General features: G+C 55.5%; 1 protein-coding gene across 19 annotated transcripts in view; it reads left to right on the top strand.

Moving 5' to 3' along the window:
* SCRIB (scribble planar cell polarity protein) overlaps window positions 1-20,933 on the top strand; it is a 137,402-nt gene extending 116,469 nt beyond the window's left edge. For 13 of the 19 annotated variants that reach the window (XM_071418128.1, XM_071418140.1, XM_071418139.1 and 10 more), the window contains 10 exons: window positions 1,817-1,985; window positions 3,806-3,895; window positions 4,995-5,055; window positions 5,102-5,337; window positions 8,383-8,523; window positions 9,665-9,804; window positions 10,551-10,588; window positions 12,743-12,817; window positions 15,421-15,472; window positions 18,796-20,933. In XM_071418128.1, coding sequence (XP_071274229.1) covers window positions 1,817-1,985; window positions 3,806-3,895; window positions 4,995-5,055; window positions 5,102-5,337; window positions 8,383-8,523; window positions 9,665-9,804; window positions 10,551-10,588; window positions 12,743-12,817; window positions 15,421-15,472; window positions 18,796-18,962 — 1,169 coding nt within the window. In that variant the 3' untranslated portion in view covers window positions 18,963-20,933. The remainder of the gene's footprint in view (window positions 1-1,816; window positions 1,986-3,805; window positions 3,896-4,994; window positions 5,056-5,101; window positions 5,338-8,382; window positions 8,524-9,664; window positions 9,805-10,550; window positions 10,589-12,742; window positions 12,818-15,420; window positions 15,473-18,795) is intronic. The other 6 variants (XM_071418134.1, XM_071418132.1, XM_071418141.1 and 3 more) reach the window with 4 other exon arrangements.
* Window positions 20,934-22,365: the final 1,432 nt, after the last annotated feature.

Here is a 22,365-nt window from a genome sequence, read left to right as displayed (position 1 = left end):
CTGCACACACAGTGGGGCTGTGCCAGCCCACACAGGCCTGGCAGCAGAGCTCAGAGCTCACTGTGCTGCTCCAGGGCTGCACTAGGAGCTACATTGCTGCTCTCCTTTTTGATGCCATTTCCTCTTGCTTGAGAGTTCACAGAATGACCAAGTTGGATGAGACCTTAAAGATCATCAAGTCCAACCCATAGTTGCTTTAGGAGGTGATAAGGAACAATGTGAAGTGGACAAAAGCATTTTTACTGAGCTCTCCAGCCACTCCTCTCCAAAGCATACCTGAACCTGGCATTTGGTTCCATTTCATGCCATTAATGGTTGCCCAGTGTTCCAGCCTGTCTGGACCCTCCTGTAAGGCTTCATGGCCCTTGAGAGAGTCACCAGCAGCTCCCAGTTTGGCATCAGCAGCAGAGTGCAACTGTTGCATTCAGCTCCTGCAGAATGCAGATTAAATTATTAATTTTATTAATAAATTTAATATTATTTTTATATTTTAAGATTTTTATTTATTTTTAATATTTTTTTATTTTAATATTATTTTTATATTTTTAATATTTTTAATCTTGCCCTGAGCTGGCCCCAGGCCTGAGCCCTGAGGAGCACCCCTGGATGACCTGCAGGACACCTGCCCAGAGAGCTGCCTGCTCCTGTCCCCTCTGTCCCTGACCCTCTGGTGATGTGTGCTGACAGCAGAGCTGTCCCCAGGGCCACTGCCACACGTGGGGCCAGCACCAGCACCCAGCCTTGGCTCCTGCAGGAGGCCAGGGGCACATGCAGACTGCCAGGGCTTTTCCTTCCTTCTGGGAAAAGGGCAGGGAAATCTGCCCTGGGTGTCCAGGGATGGAAATCTGGTGGATAAGGAAGGGGGGGCTGAGGAAACCATGCAGAGTTTGTTTCATCATTGGTGGAAGTGTGGAGGAACAGAGGTGTTCATGGAGAGGGGGTGCACTGAAACAGCCCAGACTTGCAAGGATGAGAAGGACCTGCCCACAGGTCCCATCCTGCAGGTTCTGTGCCAGGACCTGCCCAGAGGGGTTCAGTGTCAGGGCCTGCCCAGAGGTTCCATCCTGAAGGGTTCATTGTCAGAGTGTCAGGGCCTGCCCAAAGGTCCCATCCTGGGGGGTTCAGTGTCAGAGTGTCTGGACCTGCCAAGGGGTCCCATCCTGCAGGGTTCAGTGTCAGGGCCTGCCAAGGGGTCCCATCCTGCAGGATTCAGTGTCAGGGCCTGCCCAAAGGTCCCATCCTGGGGGTTCAGTGCCAGGACCCCCCCACAGTCCCATCCTGGAGGGTTCATTGTCAGGACTGAATCTCTTGGGGGTTCAGTGTCAGGGCCTGCCCAGAGGTCCCATCCTGGAGGGTTCATTGTCAGAGTGTCAGGACCTGCCAAGGGGTCCCATCCTGTGGGGTTCAGTGTCAGGACAGGCCCAGAGGTCTCATCCTGGAGGGTTCAGTGTCGGGACAGGCCCAGAGGTCTCATCCTGGAGGGTTCATTGTCAGAGTGTCAGGGCCTGCCCAGAGGTTCCATCCTGGAGGGTTCACTGTCAGAGTGTCAGGGCCTGCCCAGAGGTCTCATCCTGGAGGGTTCATTGTCAGAGTGTCAGGGCCTGCCCAGAGGTTCCATCCTGGAGGGTTCATTGTCAGAGTGTCAGGGCCTGCCCAGAGGTCTCATCCTGGAGGGTTCATTGTCAGAGTGTCAGGGCCTGCCAAGGGGTCCCATCCTGGAGGGTTCAGTGTCAGAGTGTCAGGACCCCCCTGCAGTCCCACCCCGGGGGCTCAGCCAGTGCTCTCTGCTGTGAGCTGCCTCCCGTGTCCCTGGCAGCCCGCAAGCTGCAGCAGCAGCGAGCCCTTCTGCTGGAGGAGGAAGCTGAGGAGGAGGAGGAGGAGGGCAGGCAGGCACCCGAGGCCGTGCAGTCCAGCGTCATCATCGAGGGCGTGGAGTACAAGGTGGAGAGGCTGAATGGAAGGAGCAGCCAGGCTCCAGCAGCTCGGTAAGGCAGCACCCTTGTTTTGCAGAGATAACCAAAACCCCACAACTTTTGTGCAAGTTGTAAAGCCGGTATGTTTATTATTACATGTGGGGATTACTCTCCTTAAAAGACATGTGTACCTCTGGGAACTTCAGGTCTCTTTTTATCCCCCTCTCAAATAAATATGCACACAATTTCACAATAGGTTCATACATATTAATTTTCACGAATTTCATGTGACATTTGCTGCTAGTTCTTCTTTATCAGAAGGAATTCCTTGGTCAGGTTGACCTGCTCTCACAGCAGTCTCTGTTTCTCTTTATCACCTTGTGTTCCCCCCCCTTATCTCTGTCCTTCGCTGAATCAGTTTCCCTGAGCCCAGGCTTTGCAGTCAGGCTACACAGCCATGTTTTCTAGCCACAGACTCAACTCAGAGATGGACATTTGACCTAAATCAAAATGGATTTCTACTCTGGAGAATTTCTACTCTGTCTCACCCTGGGCAGGCCCTGCACCTCCCACAGGCAGAGTGTCCCTGGAGCTCTCAGGGGACAGGGCTGGCAGAGATTTCTGCACAGAAAAGGCCAAATTTTGCATCTCACTCTTCCAGGGAGCAGCTCCTTCAGCTGTGCCCCAGGGTGTGGAGAGAGGTTGATTTTTAGAGACAGATGCTTCAGGATAAGCTGAATGATGAAGTGATGCTAAAACAGGTTTGGGGGTTTTTTAGGCTTTTGTTTCCCCATTCTCTGGGACTTGGCCTCCTGGTTACCTTGATGTTTTTTTCTAATTCTTGGGCATAGAACAGAGGAATGAGAACAAGGTTCTCAAAGGCTCCAGATAAATTCAGAATGCACTGGAGTAAAGCTGAAGCTGTCCTTATCTGCCTTTGAAGCCTTTGGGACAGTCTCCTCTCCACAAACACTTGTCAGTCACGGTGGCAGAACACACCCTGGCATGTGCAATCTCATTTCTCTCTGTTGTTTCTGCCCAGTCTCACTGGAGGAGCTTCTCACATCATGATGCCCTGAGACTTCCCCTGCCCCTCTGAGCTGAGGCAGCTCCAAGGAGGAAAGCAGTCACACACAGCCCCTTGGTTTTCTGGGAAGCCCCACTGATCCCTGCTTGTTCTCATCCTGAAACGTGCAATGCTGAAGAACAGGAAGCCTGGGTCCATCAGATGACTTTCAGTTGTTTATTATTTATGCTTGAATGCAAGGGAGGCAGTGGAAGAGACTGAAGTTGTGTTTCCTGAAATAATCTTCCTCATGCTGGGAGAGAAACTGAAATTTAATTAAACTTGAGCAGTAAAAGTCAGAGCTGAGTGTCACTATAAACTGAACACCCCCAGCTCTCCCAGCCAGGTTCCAGCCCTCAGAGCAGCTCCATAGCCCATCTCATTGGAAGAACTTAAAATAATCAAATTAATCTGTTAATGAGGGTATAAAATCAGGATCAGGTGACAAGTGTTTCCACAGGGAATCTTTCTTGGTTTCCTCTGTTTGGAATCCCTTTGTGCCACATCTAACAAAGCCAAGTGTGAGGTCCTGCTTCCCAGGACTGAAGGGTGAGATCCAGAGGAAAAGAAAGCCCAGCAAATATTTTTATTAGGAAAACTGAGGAAAAAATTGTGTGTGTGTGTGTGTGTGTGTGTGTCAGTGGCTGGGTGATCTGCAGGTGCAGGAAATGAGCTCTGATATTCGTGTGGATGTTAAGGAGATCCCACAGGAATGTTCACAGCGGAGGTCGCGGAGGGCTGTGACTTTACCCTGGAGCAGTTGTTGCTTTCCTGGGGTGGAGCTGTGCAGCCCGTGGTGCTGCAGCTCACAGGGGTTTTTTTCCAGGCCCTTGGAGCTCAGTGAGAACAGCAGCTCACAGAGGAATTCCCTGGAGGAGGGGATCAAGCCTGAGCACAGAACCAACTCCATGTCGGGGTGAGTGGGGCAGGGGCTGCAGAGTTGCTCCTTTTGAACAGCCAGGGGCTGCCAGGGAAGGGTCTGGGGGACAGAGGGAGGGGAACTGAGCAGAGCCAACTTCATGGAACCCAGCATGGGTTGGGTTGGGTGGGAGGGACCTGCAAGACCCTCTGGTTTCAACCCCCTGGCCTTCGGTGTGACCGTGTTCACAGGGGTCTGAGGATGAGGGAAGAGACAAGGATCTGACTCCATGTTTCAGAAGGCTTGATTTATTATTTTATGATATATATTACATTAAAACTATGCTAAAAGAATAGAAGAAAGGATTTCATCAGAAGGCTAGCTAAGAGTAGAAAAAGCAGGAATCATAACAAAGGCTTGTGGCTTGGACAGAGTCTGAGTCAGCTGACTATGATTGGCCATTAATTAGAAACAACCACATGAGACCAATCACAGATCCACCTGTTGCATTCCACAGCAGCAGATAATTACTGTTTACATTTTGTTCCTGAGGCCTCTCAGCTTCTCAGGAGGAAAAATCCTAAGGGAAGGATTTTTCATAAAAGATGTCTGTGACACTTTGAGGATTGCTCCAAGGACAGTCCAAGCCCCATCCAGCCAGAAACTCCTTACAAGGAGCTTTCCTGTGTCCTGTGTGCTCCCCATCCATGGCAGCCCGTGCCAGTGGCACCAGGCAAGTGAGCAGAGCTCCCAGGGGCACAGGACAGGTGAGCAGAGCTGTCAGTGGCGCAGGGCAGGTGAGCAGAGCTGACAGGGGCAGAGGGCAGGTGAGCAGAGCTGCCATGGCCCAGAAGGTGAGCAGACCTGGCAGGTGAGCAGAGCTCCCAGGGGCACTGGGCAGGTGACCCCAGGTGCCCCTGCCTGCCAGGTGAGCCCTGCAGCCCCCCCAGAGCCCCCTGTCCCCTCTGTGTCAGGTTAACCCTGGCAGAGCCCAGCACTCACGTGCACAGGGGGGCAGGTGAGCAGGGCTGCCATGGTACAGGGCAGGTGAGCAGGGCTGGCAGGTGAGCAGAGCTCCCAGGGGCGCAGGGCAGGTGAGCCCTGCAGCCCCCCGTGCCCGGCTGAGCCCTGCATCCCCCTGTCCCCTCTGTGTCAGGTTAACCCTTGCAGAGCCCGGCGCTCCCGTGCACAGGGGGGCAGGTGAGCAGGGCTGGCAGGTGAGCAGGGCTGCCATGGTACAGGGCAGGTGTGCAGAGCTGGCAGGTGACCCCAGCTGCCCCTGCCTGCCAGGTGAGCCCTGCATCCCCCTGTCCCCTCTGTGTCAGGTTAACCCTTGCAGAGCCCGGCGCTCCCGTGCGCACGGCCAAGGCGGAGCGGCGGCACCAGGAGCGGCTGCGGATGCAGAGCCCCGAGCTGCTGGCCCAGCAGGACAAGGAGCTGTCCCCGGCTGAACGCCGGGCCCTGGAGGCCGAGAAACGGGCCATGTGGAGGGCAGCACGGTGAGCCAGGGCCTCCCTGCCCTCCGGGGATGGAGCTGGGCTGCTCCCGGGTGTGGGGGATAAAGGGAGTGAAACCGGGGAGTGCGGGATGCTGTTACAGGGCTGCTCCTAAAGGAGTGAAACCGGGGAGTGGGGATCCTTTCACACAGCAGGGCAGCTCCCAAAGGAGTGAAACCAGGGAATGGGGATCCTTTCACACAGCAGGGCAGCTCCTAAAGGAGTTAAACCGGGGAGTGGGGGATGCTGTTACAGGGCTGCTCCTAAAGGAGTGGAACCGGGGAGTGGGGATCCTTTCACACAGCAGGGCAGCTCCCAAAGGGAATAAAACCAGGGAATGGGGATCCTTTCACACAGCAGGGCAGCTCCTAAAGGAGTAAAACCAGGGAATGGGGATCCTTTCACACAGCAGGGCAGCTCCTGCACATCTGAGACTTAAGGGGAATAAAACCAGGGAATGGGGGATCCTTTCACAGGGCAGGGCTGCTCCCAAAGGAGTAAAACCAGGGAGTGGGGAATCCTTTCACAGGGCAGGGCAGCTCCTGCACATCTGGCACCCAAAGGGAGTGAAACCAGGGAATGGGGCGCCCTTTCAAGGGCAGATGTTGAGGGAGGCTGTGCAGGATCAAGCCCTGGCTGAGCTGTCCCTTGTGTCAGCACAGGGCTCCAGGGTGCCCCAGTGCCTGCCCAGCCCTGCACACAGGGAGCTCCCCATGGACACAAGCCCAGCTGAGTGCTGCCCTCACACACCATTCCCACCTTGTTTGTGACCCTTTTGGAATGGTGTCACTGAGGCTGCAGGGTCACACAAGGTCCAAAAGGAAAAGTGGAATTTCACATTTCCAGTGTTGCTGGGCTGGACATCCTGCTGCAGCCAAGAATGGCAGGATCTGGCCATTCCCATTCTTTCCCACATGAGCTGTTCCATCAGCCATGAAAGAGTGACTAAAAGTTGTTCTGGAAGAAAGAGAACTTCCTAATTCAGAACTTAAGACTTGAAGCTAGTCCAGATGTTTACTGCATCATAGAATTCCTTCCAAAAATCACTCAGGCTGCTCCTATTGATGGTTTTTCTTCTCCTGATATTCCTGTAGGAGACATTCAAAGGACAGTCTGAGCTCTCTTTTGGGGTTTGGATGAGGCCTGGAGGGGACAGGGTTTTAGAAAAGACTGGAGGGATCACTGGGGGCAGTTCCAGTGTTGGTGCGTGGGTGATCATGGGGCTGTTGCTCCCAAGGAGGCTCTGAGAGTGCAGAAGTGCAAAGCAGATCCTCAGTGAGAGCTGGACTGATGTTCTGGGGCTTTGAGCAGTTTTCTCTGAGATGGGTTTTCACAGAATCCCTGGGTGGCTCAGGGGAGAGCATCAGTGCCATCCCTCCCACCCCTGCCATGGCAGGGACACCTTCCCCTGTCCCAGGCTGCTCCCAGCCCTGCCCAGCCTGGCCTTGGGCACTGCCAGGGATCCAGGGGCAGCCACAGCTGCTCTGGGCACCTGTGCCAGGGCTCCCAGGAAAGGATTTTCCAAGCTCCCCCCCTCTAGCCCTGCCCTCTGGCAGAGGGAAGCCATTCCTTCCCCCTTGTCCTGGCACTGCAGGCCCTTGTCCCTTTCTGTGGGACAGGGAGGGACTGTTCCAGGAGGTTCCAGTGCTGTCAGGGCCCCTTTTCCAGCTCTGGAATGGGCACAGGGATGTGGTCAGGTCCTGTCTGCAGGGGAGGTTCTGTCCTGCCCCACTCGCAGGGCTCAGCCCCACCACCCCACTGGGTTTGTTCCTCCCTCTCTGATCTCCTGTCTTCTGCTTGTTTCCAGTTCTCTGCTCTGTGCTGTCACTCGTGACCCTCAGTTTGCCCTCCTTGGGCTCTCCTTGCTCTCCCTGTGCCATCAGTGCCCTGCCAGGATGAGTGATGCCCCTTCCCCAGCACCCCTGTGCTCTGTGCAGACACACACAGAGCCACCTTGCCCACGGGTCATGGATCATGGAACAGTTTGGGGTGGAAGGGACCTTAGGGTTTGTCTGGTTCCACCCCTGCCATGGCAGGGACACCTCCCTCCATCCCAGGTGGATCCCAGGCCTGTCCAGCCTGGCCTTGGGCCCTGCCAGGGATCCAGGGGCAGCCCCAGCTGCTCTGGGCACTGTCACCACCCTCACAGGGAAGGATTTTTCCTGGATATCCCATCTACCCCTGCCTCTGGCAGTGGGAAGCCATTCCCTGTGTCCTGTCCCTCCAGGCCCGTGTCCTGTGGGAACAGGGAGGTTCAGAGGCTCTGGTGCTCACCCTGGGGCAGGTGCCCAGCCGGGCCCACGAGCATTTTGGCACATTTGGCTTAGGGACACACTCACCCTCAGTGTCCCTGGTGTGTCCTGTGCTTGGCATTGTGTTCCCCTTTCCCATGAGGAGTGCAGGGACTACATGGTCAGTGTAGCTGAGGGGCTGGCCCAGGGGTGCCCTCAGCCTGACCCACACCCTCTGACCACCCCACAGCCTTTCCATGGGGCTGGAGCTGCTCCTGGTCCTTCCCATGGGGCTGGAGCTGTTCCTGGTCCCTCCTATGGGGCTGGAGCTGTTCCTGGTCAGTGTAGCTGTCCCAGGTGTGCCCACAGCCCTCAGCCTGACCCACACTCACCCCTAACCACCCCACAGCCCTTCCCATGGGGCTGGAGCTGCTCCTGGTCCCTCCTATGGGGCTGGAGCTGTTCCTGGTCCCTCCATGGGGCTGGAGCTGTTCCTGGTCCCTCCCAGCACTGGGAGGGTGTCCCCTGGATGTGGTCCTGGTCCCCTGGATGTGGGCACTGGTGGAGGCTGCTGTTCCTGAGCACCATCCCAGGCTGCCCCAGGCTGCCCCAGCAGTGGCCAGGGTTGGGTGGGATCAGGTGTGGGACCAGCCCAGGCTGCCCCGTGTCAGACCCGAGTTTCCCCTGCCCAGGGTACGTTCCTGTATCTGTTTCTTTCTTTTCCTGTTCTTGTCTGCTGCAATGTTCATCACCACCATCTCTTCCTCTCCCTCCTCCTGTTCCTCCTGTCCCTCCTGTTCCTGCTGCTGCTCCTCAGATGCTCAGCCCTTGAAGACAGTGTTAAGCAGTACGAGCAGGACCTGGCCAGGAGGCTGTACCAGTCCAGGCAGAGAGCTGCTGCCCCAGGGCAGAGCCATCCCTCGAGAGCCACCCCTGGGGCAGGAGGAGGCCAATCCAGGTGTGCACTGCCCTCCCACAGCTGCATGCTCCTGTCCGTGTCCCCTGTGCCCCTCTGGGGGCTCCTGGGGCAGGACCAGGCTGGGCCCTGGTGTGACCCCAGAGAGCAGAGGGGGTGCTGGGGCTGCCTGTCTGATGGGGAGGAAGGAACAGACACCTCTGATGTTCCACAGCTGTGTGAAGGAAGGAAGGAAGGAAGGAAGGAAGGAAGGAAGGAAGGAACAGACACCTCTGATGTTCCACAGCTGTGTCACAGAGTCCCAGAGGGGTTGGAAGGAACCTTAGAGATCACCCAGTTCCACTCCCTGCCAGTTCCACCAGAGCAGGGTGCTCAGGGCCCCGTCCAGCCTGGCCATCCATGATCTCTGCGGGCTGAGGAGGGTTCAGGTTCAGAACAAGGGAGGGTGAAGCCCCCAGCACTGATCTCTGCTGGTTGAGGAGGGTTCAGGTGCAGCACAGGGCAGAGTGGAGCCCCCAGCACTGATCTGTGCTGGCTGAGGAGTGTTCAAGTGCAGAACAAGGGAGGGTGAAGCCCCCAGCACTGATCGCTGCTGGCTGAGGAGGGTTCAGGTGCAGAACAAGGGAGGGTGAAGCCCCCAGCACTGATCTGTGCTGGCTGAGGAGGGTTCAGGTTCAGAACAAGGGAGGGTGAAGCCCCCAGCACTGATCTCTGCTGGCTGAGGAGGGTTCAGGTGCAGAACAAGGGAGGGTGAAGCCCCCAGCACTGATCTCTGCTGGCTGAGGAGGGTTCAGGTACAGCCCAGGGCAGGGAGGGTGAAGCCCCCAGCACTGATCTGTGCTGGCTGAGGAGGGTTCAGGTGCAGAACAAGGGAGGGTGCAGCCCCCTGAGCACAGGGCAGGGAGGGTGAAGCCCCCAGCACTGATCCTGCCTGTGTGACCCTGGCAGTTCTGTCCCCAGCTCAGGTCACTGTCCCCAGCTCAGGTCACTGTCCTGCTGTGGGGCACTCTGGGGCTGCCCACAGTGTGCTGCTGGTCCATAGCCTCAGGCTCTGTGTGTTTGGCACAGGGGCTCCCAGGTGCGTGTTTGGGATGGCCGCCAGCCCAGCTGTCCCCCTGGGGACCCTGGCGGGCTCTGGCAGCACTGATGGCTCCTCTCCCCACCCTCACCCCGTTCCTGGCAGGATGAAGTCCCTGGAGCAGGATGCCCTCAAGGCCCAGATGGTCATTGCCAAGTCCAAGGAGGGGAAGAAGCGCAGCACCCTGGAGCAGCTGGCAGAGTCCCCGTCCCCGGCGCCCACCCCGTCACCCACGCCTCTGGAGGGTACAGAACAGGGGGAGGGGGGCAATTCCCTGCCTCTAGGGGCAATTCCCTGCCTCTGGGGCAATTCCCTGCTCTGGGGGCAATTCCCTGCTCTGGGGCCAATTCCCACCTTCTGGGGGCAATTCCCTGCTCTGGGGGGCAATTCCCTGCCTCTGGGGCAATTCCCTGCCTCTGGGGGGAAATTCCCTGCCTCTAGGGGCAATTCCCTGCCTCTGGGGCAATTCCCTGCTCTGGGGGCAATTCCCTGCTTCTGGGGCAATTCCCTGCCTCTGGGGGCAATTCCCTGCTCTGGGGGCAATTCCCTGCCTCTGGGAGCAATTCCCTCCTTCTGGGGGGCAATTCCCTGCCTCTGGGGGCAATTCCCTGCCTCTGGGGCAATTCCCTGCTCTGGGGCCAATTCCCTGCCTCTAGGGGCAATTCCCTGCCTCTGGGGCAATTCCCTGCTCTGGGGGGCAATTCCCTGCCTCTGGGGCAATTCCCAGCTCTGGAGGCAATTCCCTGCCTCTGGGAGCAATTCCCTCCTTCTGGGGGGCAATTCCTTCCTTCTTCCTGGCTGGAATTCAGGATTCCTTTTTTCAGGAATCCCGATCTCCTGGAACAGCAGTGGGGAGGTGTTGGTTGGGAGGGCAGGGGACAGTGACACCCTTAGCGTGGTGCCACCCCTCTGAGGCTGCTGCAGGGGCTGCCAGGGGTGGCTGTCACCAGCCAGGCTGTCACTCACTGTGCCTTTCTGTCCCCTCCTGCAGACTGCAGCCCCAGGAACGTCACCTCCCCAGGAAGGCTGGTACGGTGTTCTCCTTGCTTTTGTCACCTTTCCCCAACCCTGGCATTCCCTGGTACAGTGTTCTCCTTGCTTTTGTCACCTTTCCCAAACCCTGCCATTCCTTTGTCACCTTTCCCAAACCCTGGCACTCCCTGGTTGCTCAGGCTGGTATGGTGTTTCCTGCCTGCTTTTGTCACCTTTCCCCAACCCTGGCATTCCCTGGTGTGGTGTTCTCCTTGCTTTTGTCACCTTTCCCAAACCCTGCCATTCCTTTGTCACCTTTCCCAAACCCTGGCACTCCCTGGCTGCTCAGCTCTGCTGAGAGCTGTGGCTCCCTCTCAGTCCTTGCTGCATGGTGCAGGGAAGGGAGGGGGGTCTGTGGATGGAGCTTGGCCAAACTCCTGGCCAGAGGAACCCCCTTTACTGCAGCTGCCAGGGGACATCTGCTCTCTGTGCCCTGTTCTATGGTGCCATCCATCCGTGCTGCTTCACCTCCTGCTTCAGAAAGATTTCCACCAGGTCCAGAAAGCCTTTCCCAGGTTCAAAAAGCCTTTCCCTGGTTCAGAAAGCCTTTCCCTGGTTCAGAGAGCCTTTCCCTGGTCCAGAAAGCCTTTCCCAGGTTCAGAAAGCCTTTCCCTGGTTCACAAAGCCTTTCCCTGGTCCAGAAAGCCTTTCCCTGGTCCAGAGAGCCTTTCCCAGGTTCAGAAAGCCTTTCCCTGGTCCAGAAAGCCTTTCCCTGGTTCAGAGAGCCTTTAGGTTCAGAAAGCCTTTCTCAGGTTCAGAGAGCCTTTCCCTGGTTCAGAGAGCCTTTCTCCATGCTCAGAAAGCCTTTCCCTGGTTCAGAGAGCCTTTCTCCATGCTCAGAAAGCCTTTCCCTGGTTCAGAAAGCCTTTCCCTGGTTCAGAGAGCCTTTCCCTGGTTCAGAAAGCCTTTCTCCATGCTCAGAATGCCTTTCCCTGGTCCAGAAAGCCTTTTCCTTGTTCAGAAAGCCTTTCCCAGGTTCACAAAGCCTTTCCCTGGTTCAGAGAGCCTTTCTCCATGCTCAGAATGCCTTTCCCTGGTTCTGAAAGCCTTTTCCTTGTTCAGAAAGCCTTTCCCAGGTTCACAAAGCCTTTCCCTGGTTCAGAGAGCCTTTCTCCATGCTCAGAAGGCCTTTCCCCAGGTTCAGAAATCCTTTCACTTCCCCTGGGGGATTTTGGCCCTGTGTTTCCTCAAGAGCACAGGGCAGACCTGCAGCTGCAATCAGCGTTTTCCCTTTGCTAGCCCTGAGCAAAAGGCCAGTGTTGCACAGCCCTGTAAGAACTGGTGGGACAGAGCAGGGGGAGCAGCAGCAGAGAGGGAGCCTTGTCCTGCCAGGTCACCCCAAAACCCAGCCCTGGGCTGAGATTCTGACTCTGCCCTGGCCGTCAGAAATGTTGCCATGAACTTCCCCCAGAACCAGCTTTCCCACCTGCCCTGGTGTGCATTAACATTTCACTGGAGCAGGGGATGCTTCCTGTGTGGTCAAACCCCTCCTGCCACCAGGAGAGCTCCAGGGCAGTGTCCCAGGGGTGCCCCACATCCCAGGCTCTGTCCCAGGGTGTCCCAGGAGTGCCCCACATCCCAGGCTGTGTCCCAGGGCTGTCCCACATCCCAAACTCTGTCCCAGGAGTGCCCCACATCCCAAACTCTGTCCCAGGGCTGTTCCACATCCCAGGGCAGTGTCCCAGGAGTGCCCCACAGCCCAGGCTCTGTCCCAGGCTCTGTCCCAGGCTCTGTCCCACGTCCCAGGCTGTGTCCCAGGCTCTGTCCCAGGCTCTGTCCCACATCCCAGGCTCTGTCCCAGGGTGTCCCAGGAGTGCCCCACATCCCAGGCTGTGTCCCAGGGCTGTCCCACATCCCAGGCTCTGTCCCAGGCTCTGTCCCACATCCCAGGCTCTGTCCCAGGCTCTGTCCCATATCCCAGGCTCTGTCCCAGGCTCTGTCCCAGGCTCTGTCCCAGGCTCTGTCCCAGGGTGTCCCAGGGCTGTCCCATATCCCATGCTCTGTCCCACATCCCCTGTCCAGGCTCTCTTGCCTCTCCCTCTGCTTCTGCTGGGGTCTCTGCTTGCCTTGCTCAGCTTGCTGCTGCCTCTCCAGCCCTTCCTCTCCCTCACTCTCTCTTCTCTGTTTCTTCCCCTCTGCTGTCCCTTCTAGTCAATGTCTGAAAAGAAGTTTGACTACCGGGAATTTGCTGCTATTCCTTCCTCCAAACCTGTTTACGAAATCCAGGTATAAACTGCATGCTGAGCCACCTCTGCACAGCTCAGACCTTGGTTTGGTGCAGGAGCTGAGCCTGAGGGGTTTGGGGGAGCCCTCTGCAGAGGCCTTGGGGCAGAGACACCAGTCCTGCTGGAAACTGAGGGCTTGCTGGAGCCTCCAGCCAAGAGGAGTTAGGAAAAGGTTGGTCCAGATGGTTTTAAAATGAATGACAAAAGCCTTGCAGATAGAAAACATCTGCATCTTCACCAGAATGGCTCCTGGAATAGTTTTAAGTGAAAGATGAGAACTAAAAGGGAAGAAAAAGTGACAGAAATGATGGCTAGCAAATGCCAGATTGGGGCTGTGCTTGTGTACTGCTCAGGAGCCCTGGGTGCCTCTTCTCAGGCTGTAATCCTGCTGGCAGTGAGCTGTGGAGCCAGCACCTGGTTCTGAGAGTGGAAGCCATGGTGAGGTGCTTCTCCTTCCTCAGATGGGCTGGTTTGAGCTCCTTTGTCATGGGCTGCCAGCTCTGGAGGTGACTCTGACCCCTGGCCCCTGCTCTGGGAGCCACTGGAACCAACCTTGTGGGGCTGGGAGCTGGGACTGCCTGGCTCAGTCAGTCCCTGGTGGCATTTGTGACAGCTGGATTGGGCAGATTCCCTGTGTCTGAAGGGGTTTAGGTGGGCTTTTAGTGTCTGAAGGGTTTTGGGTGGGTTTTTAGTGTCTGAAGGGGTTTAGGTGGGTTTTTAGTGTCTGAAGGGTTTTGGGTGAGTTTTTTAGTGTTTGAAGGGTTTTGGGTGGGTTTTTAGTGTCTGAAGGGTTTTGGGTGGGTTTTTTAGTTCTGTGTGCAGACCATGAAGCAGATTCAGGGTGTGGGGAGCCAGCAAGCACTGCCACACTGAGCCTCAGTTCACAGTGGGGACACAAAGGTGTCACTGCAGACACAAAGGGGACACAAAGGTGTCACTGCAGACACAAAGGTGTCACTGCAGACACAAAGGGGACACAAAGGTGTCACTGCAGACACAGAGGGGACACAAAGGTGTCACTGCAGACACAAAGGTGTCACTGCAGACACAAAGGGGACACACAAAGGTGTCACTGCAGACACAGAGAGGACACAAAGGTGTCACTGCAGACACAAAGGGGACACAAAGGTGTCACTGCAGACACAAAGGGGACACACAAAGGTGTCACTGCAGACACAAACCGGGGACACAAAGGTGTCACTGCAGACACAAAGGTGTCACTGCAGACACAAAGGGGACACACAAAGGTGTCACTGCAGACACAGAGAGGACACAAAGGTGTCACTGCAGACACAAAGGGGACACACAAAGGTGTCACTGCAGACACAAAGGTGTCACTGCAGACACAAAGGTGTCACTGCAGACACAGAGGGGACACAAAGGTGTCACTGCAGACACAAAGGTGTCACTGCAGACACAAAGGGGACACAAAGGTGTCACTGCAGACACAGAGAGGACACAAAGGTGTCACTGCAGACACAAAGGTGTCACTGCAGACAGGCTGGCTGTGGCAGAGTGCCGTGTGAGGATTCTCAGGCACTCCTGCTTTATTTGGTGTCTGTTCTTCACTGCTGCCTGTCCCTCATGGTGTTGCTCTGCTCCTGGAATCATTCCTCATTTCCCTTTGGGGTGTGCCCTCCCCAGTTCTGTCCCAGGCGAGTTGGGGACTGGCTGCTTGAGCCCTGTGGTGGCTCCAGACCACCCCAATTCCCCAGGGACAGCACTGGCTCTGCTGCAGCTGAGGAGGTGCCTCCCAATCCTCAGGCAGTGTCTGTGGGTGCAATAGTTCACAGAATCCTGGGATGGTTTGGGTGGGAAGGGACCTTAAATCCCATCCCACCCCAGCCCTGCCATGGCAGGGACACCTTCCCCTGCCCCTCATGGTGCTGCCAGCCCCATCCAGCCTAGGATCCTCGGCCACTGCCAGGGATCCAGGGGCATCTGTGCCAGGGCTGCCCACCATGGGCAAGGATTTCTGACTCATCTCCAACACAAACCTCCCCTCTATCAGCTCACTGCCTTTTTCTTCCCTCTCTACTCTTTGTGCCTTTTGTGTTTCTTCCTCTCCTTCCTGCACACACAAAGTTTGGGGCTTGGCCGAGGGTGCCTGAGTCAGGCACGGGGGATTCCAGCTGGAGTCCCTGTGTCAGTGTCCCCTCTGTGGCCATGTCCCCACTGTGTCACTGTCCCCTCATTGTCAGTGTCCCCCCTCTGTCAGTGTCCCCTCTCTGTCAGTGTCCCCTCTGTGTCACTGTCCCCTCAGTGTCAGTGTCCCCTCTGTGTCACTGTCCCCTCTGTGTCACTGTCCCCTCTCTGTCAGTGTCAGCAATGGGCAATGTCCCCTCTCTGTCAGTGTCCCCCCTCTGTGTCAGTGTCCCCTCTCTGTCAGTGTCCCCTCTGTGTCAGTGTCCCCTCTGTGTCAGTGTCCCCTGTCACTGTCCCCTCTCTGTCAGTGTCCCCTCTCTGTCAGTGTCCCCTCTCTGTCAGTGTCCCCTCTGTGGCCATGTCCCCTCTCTGTCAGTGTCCCCGCAGTGTCAGTGTCCCCTCAGAGGGTTCCAGCTGTTCCAGCTGTTCCAGGTGTCACTGATCCCATTTCTCTTGCAGTCCCCTGATGCAGCTGATGACCTCAGACACGTGGATGAGCGCAGTAACTCAGGTAAGCCCAGCCCAGCCCCAGGCCCAGCCCAGGCAGTCCTGGCTGTCCTTGCTCTGGGTCTGGAGGGTTCCCCTGCCTTGTGGGACCCCCCTGAGCCCCTCACCTTCTGCTGCTTGAAGCAATGCCATGTTCTGTCTGTTCTAGAATGACAACTCCGCGCTCGCCACCTTCATTTTGGGTAGGACATTTGCACATTTGCATCGTTTTCAGTGATGACTGATTTCCCAGTGTGCTGTGTTACAAGCATGCCTGGTTTTCTCCAGTTTGTGTCCTGGAGCAGAGTGGCAGGAGGATGTGGCAGGGAGGTTTTGGGCTCTGTCACCTGCTGCAGGTGCACGATGTCCCTCATGCAGGGGCTGCCTGGTGCCCCTTCTGCTGGAACAGGGAATGGTGCAGGTGAATTCATCCGAGGTGCACCTGTGGGCCATGGCCACCTCAGTCAGGAGGAGTTACAGGTGTGCAGCTGGAGCTCTGGGCTGTCCAGCTGGGCTGTGTCTGCTTGTCCCACCTGTAACACACACCTGAGCCTCACCCAGCTGCTCCCAGGAGCTGGGCAGAGCCTGCCTGCTGTGTAGCCTCTAACAGCTGGTTATGGTTTGCTTTACCCTTTTTGCATGTTTCACCCCTTTATTTAAAAAACAACCAAAGAGTTCCTTTTATCTTGACCAATTCCTCTGAGTCCAGGCTGCATCCCAGACAGCTGACCCATGGCTGAGCTGTTTCCTGAAGGAGGTTCTGCTGCAGAGCTCAACACAAACTTACTTTCCTGAGAACAGGATCTGTTCTTCATCCCTCAGAGTCATCCTCTAAGCTCTGGGTTATTCTCTTGAGGGCGTTGGTTCAGGCAGTGCAGGGATGAGAGCTCAGGGAAGGGCTGGGGAATAGCAGCTGCTGCTCAGGGCACCCAGAGCTCACTGCTGCCTGTCCCTGCTCTGCTGGCCCTCAAATGGGATGAAAGCCAGAAAGAAAATGTGGTGCTCATGAGAGACCCAGCCCTGAGTCCTGAAGTGATGCTGAAATCACCTGTGATGTGTGTGAGGCACACAAACCAGCAGGTTTTCCCCAGTGATCTGGAAAGGATGGAGGTGGGGATGCCAGTCAGCTCTCCTGGCTTTTTCAGAGCCCCCCATCCCCTCTCTCTCTCCCAGGCAGTGCAGCATTCCAGCCAGCATAATCAGAATGGTCCTGGATCATGGAATTATGGCTTTTTGACTCACAGCAATTCTGAAACCTTGTGCTAGCAAGCCACTACATCAGGAACTCTGAGGAAATCCCACTGCAGGAAGGTGTTGGCATCTCACTCCTCCCAGCACACCCCTGTCCTCTTGCCCATGCAGAAACAGGTCCCCCCATTCTCTGGTCTGACTTCATGGTCATCATCTCTTAAAGGGATTTAAAAACCTTTATTGCAAGGTTTCCATGAGGCTGTGGAGTTACTGAACTGCAGAGCAGCATTTTCAGGGTGGAACCAAGCAGTGTTCCCTTTGCTGTGGCATGACTTCTCCAGATCACCTGAGACTTTTGCTTCCCAGTCCTGTAGCCCTGAGGTTGCAGAACCTCCCCTGATGCCTGTGTGCTGCTCCTGCTGCTGGAAAGCTGCCTGTGGGATGTGAGGAGCTGCTTTTTCCCTGGGCTCCTTGCCCACCTGGGCTGTCTGCTGTGGGCAGCAGCTGCCACAGGTGCATCCTGCACCTGCCCTAATTGCTGCTGGCCAATGAACTCTGCAGCTCTGACACTCTCTGCCCTCGTGTGGCTTTAATTTAAATCTCTCTGTCCTCCCATGGCTTTAATTTATCCCTGTCCAGCCTTTTTAGCCACATCACTACTCCAAGGACTTGTGTGGTATTTTCTGGGGTCCCCTGTGGCAGGAAGGAATGAATCTGACTCCATGTTCTTAGAAGGCTAATTTATTATTTTATTATCTCTATGATATTAAAGAATACTATACTAAAACTATACTAAAGAATAGAGAAAGGATACTTACAGAAGGCTAAAAGATACTAATGAAAAACTTGTGACTCTCTCCAGAGCCTCAACACAGCTGCTGTTCATCAATTCACATGAAACCAATGAAACAACCACCTGTTAAATGAACAATCTCCAAACACATTCCAAAGCAGCAAAACACAGGAGAAGCAATCAGATAATTATTGTTTTCATTTTTCTCTGAGGCTTCTCAGCTTCCCAGGAGAAGAATCCTGGGCAAAGAGGATTTTTCAGAAAATATGGTGGTGACAGACTTGCATCCATCCTGTTTTTCTCCAGACTTGCATTTCACAGGTTCTTTCTCATCAAAATGCCAACACAAAACTGGAATCTCTGGATTCATCCCAGTGGCAATGCCTGTGCTTTCATCCTCAGGATGTCAGCTGTCCCTGGTCAGGAGTGTCATCTGTCTCTGCAGTCCTGACCTGAGAGCTGTGGTCAGAGCAGCCCCTGCGTCCAGCTGGGCATGACATAAGGGGGGACCCTCACCTCACTGTCCCTGTCCTTCCCTAAGGGTCTGGATCCTCCCATTCCAACACCTGAGGCACAGCAGCTGCCCCACCATGCACGTGGTGCCCCTGAGTTTAAAGCCCTCCTGGCCAGCTGGGCCAGTCTGTGACCCAGGCTCTCCTCCTGCTCTGTGGCAGAGGGGCCTCTCAGCCCTGCAGACCTGGACTGGGGTGGATCCCTGCTCTGGAGAGCACAAGGACACTCAGGACATTTCAGGACACTCAGTGTTCCATGCAGCTTGGCACTTCAGTCACATTCAGGGAACCAGGGCTGTTGCAGGCAGGTGTCTTCTCACCCATGGCTCTTCCTCCCCAGCACCCACAGTGCTCCTACACAAGCTGTGGGTCACCAGGGAGTTACTGTGAGTGACTGAGGCCAGTGCTGTCCCAAATCCAGCACCTGGGAATACCCTGGAACACTCCTGAAAGTGTTCCAGGCCAGGCTGGACAGGGCTTGGGGCAGCCTGGGACAGTGGAAGGTGTCCCTGCCTGTGGCAGGGGTGGAATGGGATGAGCTTTAAAGTTCTTTCCTGCACAAACCATTCTGTCATCCTATGATAGCCTTGACATCTGCATTAACTGTGCCAGCTGTGCCAGCTGTGTGCTGCCAGAATCACAGCATGCTTTGGCTGGGAAGGGGCTTTTCAGACCTCCCAGTCCCACGCCTGCCCTGAGCAGGGACCCCTTCCATCAGACTGGGTTGCTGTGAGCCACAGCTCCCCTGGCAGCCTTTGCCTCAGCACCTCACAGGGAAGGATTTCCTCTCAGGATTTCCCTGACTTAGCCCAGGGCTTTGTCCTCAGATGCGAACCCCTCTTGTCATTGCAGTTCCCCGGGAGCAGGACGGGCAGCCGGAGGAGGAGGAGGAGGAGGCCCTGGGAGCGGGGGATCCATCGGCAGCAGCTCCCTCAGCCCTGGAGGACATGGCCCTGTACAGCAGCAAGAGGAAGCTCCGGCACAGCCGGCGCAGCCTGGAGACCGCTGTCCCCACATAGGTGACCCTGGCCACTGGACTGGCCTGGCACAGCCTGGCACTGGACTGGCCTGGCACAGCCCCCTCGGGAGCTCCAGGGACAGCAGCAGGCTGCCCCCCTGCCTGCAGATTCCGCATGGGACTGAGCTCCCCGGGAGCTCTGTGGCCAGCTGACTCCTCTGGGGCTGTGAGCCGCCCTCGTCTCTCACCCAACAGTGCACTGGGGCACATCCCAAAACTGGGACAACACTGGACTGACTGCTGGCAGATGGAGAGGAAGGGTGGCCAGGACAGTGGGCAGCTTTTTAGCCTGTAAATATTGTGTGTGGGGAAGAGTAGGACAGGGAGAATGTAGGAGTGTGAGAGTGTGTTGGGCTCCAGCTGTTACTGCCTCAGCTTGGGTTTTGTAGTGGTTAAAAGGAGCTTCTGCTCTGGTGGGAATCAGGAGGAAGGTCCAGCCTGCCTTTACTCCTATTTAATTTCCAGTCTTTTGCCAAAAAGCATCTCCTCCCAGCTCCTGCACTGTGTCACCTCACTTCCCTTTGGGAGTGTTTGGGAACGGGAAGCTTGGAGGCAAAAAGAAGGAAAAAAAAGAGATAAACCCAGCAGAATTCCAGCAAAGTGCCTCCCTCTGCCACTGGCACTCTGTGCTCAAGGAAAGCAGAGCCAGCTCTGTGCCACCTGCCTCTGTCCTGGCGGGACTCTGCTCCTGCTGGGGCTTTGTGCTGTCCTGGGACAGCTCCCACCTCGGATGGGCACATCCCCTTTGTCACCACTGCAGAGCACAGGAGTGGAGGAGCCTCTCCTGTGGCACTGGGGCTGAACTGGGCACTGGGGCAGGAATGGGCTGGGGCTGGCAGCCAGAGCAGGGGCGTAGGGATGTGTGGCAGCAGTGGGGCAGGACAGGGGGCAGAGGTGGGAGGTGTGACAGCAGGTACCTTAGTGGGTAGAGTTCAGGACCTGGGGATGGGTAGAATGTGGAGTTGCTGGGGTCAGGTTGGGAGTTACAGGATCCTACACATGGAGATGGGGAGTGCACAGTGCCCACAGTGCGGGCTGTAGGCTGGGGTGGGATGTCACGGGGTGCCTGCTGTGGTGTGGGCTGGCAGGGAGCACCAGGAGCAGGATGGGGCTGGCCTGTGCCTTGCAATAACCACACAGTTCCACTTTGCCAGCTCAGTGGCTTCAGGCCCCTTCCCATGGAGGACAGGGAAAATGCACGTTTGCCCACACAAGAGGGAAAAAGGAAAATGAGTGGGGGTGTGAGCCTTGGTTTCCACAGGTTCTGAATCATGTGAGCTCTGCAGACGTGGAGGTCACAGCTGCTGCTCCCAACTCTGCCATCAGCCTCTGCTGCCACTAGTGAGGGGAAACAACCCTTTTCTTTTTCTTTTTATCACTGCCTCTCACCGTGAGGAAGGTCCCAGCTCGGCACAATCCCCTTCCCTGTCCATTGGTGCTCTCTGACTCCCCAGTAAGACCAGGGTTGGACCTTGAGCCTCACAGTGGCTGGGCACTGACAGGCACATCTGCTTGTACATTTGCTGAAGGAAAGAGCTGGATGCAGTTTTTTGGGTGCAGTTTTTTAGTTGAGCCTCTCCTTTCATGCCAAAATCCAGCGGATCATTTTAACTGACTCTGTACGTTTTGATTTTACAGACTTGTGAAGGGGAACTCTGATAATCTCATGCTGCAGCTGCAGCTGCCTCCATCATCAGCAATTTGAGCTTTTCCTTTTTAAATCTAATTTTAGCATTTGCTTTTTAACAAGAGCAGTTTTGGAAACAATCCTGGCTGGGTTTTGGTGACTAACTTGTGATTCTTCTCTCCTTTCCCTGTGCGGTACCTGGTGCCAGGCTCTGGATTCTCTCCCGTTCTCTCCCAAGAGACTCCGAGGGAAAATTAGCGCATCAAGACTGTAACTAGTGAAATTTGTACAACCAAAGAAATCTATTTTGTGGTTCAAGGATAATAAAGTTTACTTTACATTTTAGAGCCTTTAGTCACAGTGGTTTGCCCTGTGTCAAGTCTGCAGTTTCAGTATAAGGCTCTGCTGGTGGTCGTTACTCCCTGCATAATCCAGCAAAGATGCTCCTGGTGTTCCTGCCTTTGGGAGCAGGAACTGATGCACACCCCAGTTACTGCCAGCTGAGAATATCAATATTCAGAGATGGGAAAAAAAAAACAATATAAAACACAGTGACACCAGCAAGATCTTCAGTCTCTTGGCTTATTTGGTGAGGTTAAAAAAAAAAAAAAAAAAAAAAACCAAAAACAGAAAGGTCCAACATTCTTTTGTTTATATTATTAAAGTTTTTAAAAATAGTTTGGTAAAAACCAACCCCATTTCCTGTAGCTCAGTCAGGTTTTCCTGAGCCTGGTTCAGTGGATGGGCACCATGCTGTGCCACCCCAGGGAAGGAGGAGCAGTCTCAGAAGAAGGTGAATTGTGGATTTCCTTTTCCTAGAGCCAGGGTGGTGCCAGAGCTCAGCCTCAGTGTTCCACCTGTGTGACAGGTACAGCTGGAAAAGGGGCCTTGGCCATGGCACTGCCTGCTCCTTGGTCAGTGAGGGCTCAGAGCTGCAGTTGCCAACCTCACACAGGCTCTGTGCTCGGGTCCTGGGCTGTGTTTGATTTATTTGTTTATTTATCTGCTCTCTCCCTTGGGCTAGGCTTACTGCCAGGCTCCTCTCTTAGTGTGTATCATTTGTCCCCCAAAACTGGACCCTGATTAGGTGATGGGAAGTAGTTACCCCTTCAGACAAAAGTAAACCCAGAAACATCATCAGTGGGGATTGTTTATTTGGGGATATTTATTTAGGCATGATTCATGTAGGGTTGGAACTAGATGGTCTGTAAGACCCCCTCCAAGCCCAACCATGCTATGATTCTATTATTTATGTAAATAGGAATACAAATAACCCAGCTCAATACATGGGGAGAATGATCTGCAAGGTGGCCCAGGCAAAGAGCAGAGCCCAGCTGGCTGGGCTGCAGGGTTTGCAAGGAACTCTTGCAGCCTTGACAACAGCAGTGACTCACAGCCAGGCCCTGGGAGATGAGGCTGGGAAATGTCACATCTGGACACAGCTCCAGCTGTGAACCTGCCCTGCCCTCCCCTCTGATCCCGCCCAATGCCAGTTCTGGTCCCAGGAGTCAGTCCTGCCTGGCGTTGGCCTGTGAGCTGAGGGATGGCATTGTTGGTCCTTCGTGCACTTCCCCCATACAGAACAGGCTGGAATAACTCTGGGATTCTGCTCAAGGACTGCCCTGAGCAGACAGGAGGGGCTGTCCTGGAAGCTCCAAACCACAACAAACTCACCTGTTTGTCAGTCAGGCCCCCGGAACACCTGGGACAGCCCGAGGCTGGGGAATGCTGATCTCCAGCCTTGCCCAGGGGCCACCAGCCGCTTCTGGAGAGCAGC

Source organism: Agelaius tricolor, unplaced genomic scaffold, assembly GCF_023055355.1.
Source record: "Agelaius tricolor isolate 1412-34295 unplaced genomic scaffold, bAgeTri1.0.p SCAF_78, whole genome shotgun sequence".
Taxonomy (NCBI): domain Eukaryota; kingdom Metazoa; phylum Chordata; class Aves; order Passeriformes; family Icteridae; genus Agelaius; species Agelaius tricolor.
Note: the sequence above shows the minus strand (reverse complement) of the source record. Positions and strands in the feature narration are given on the sequence as shown.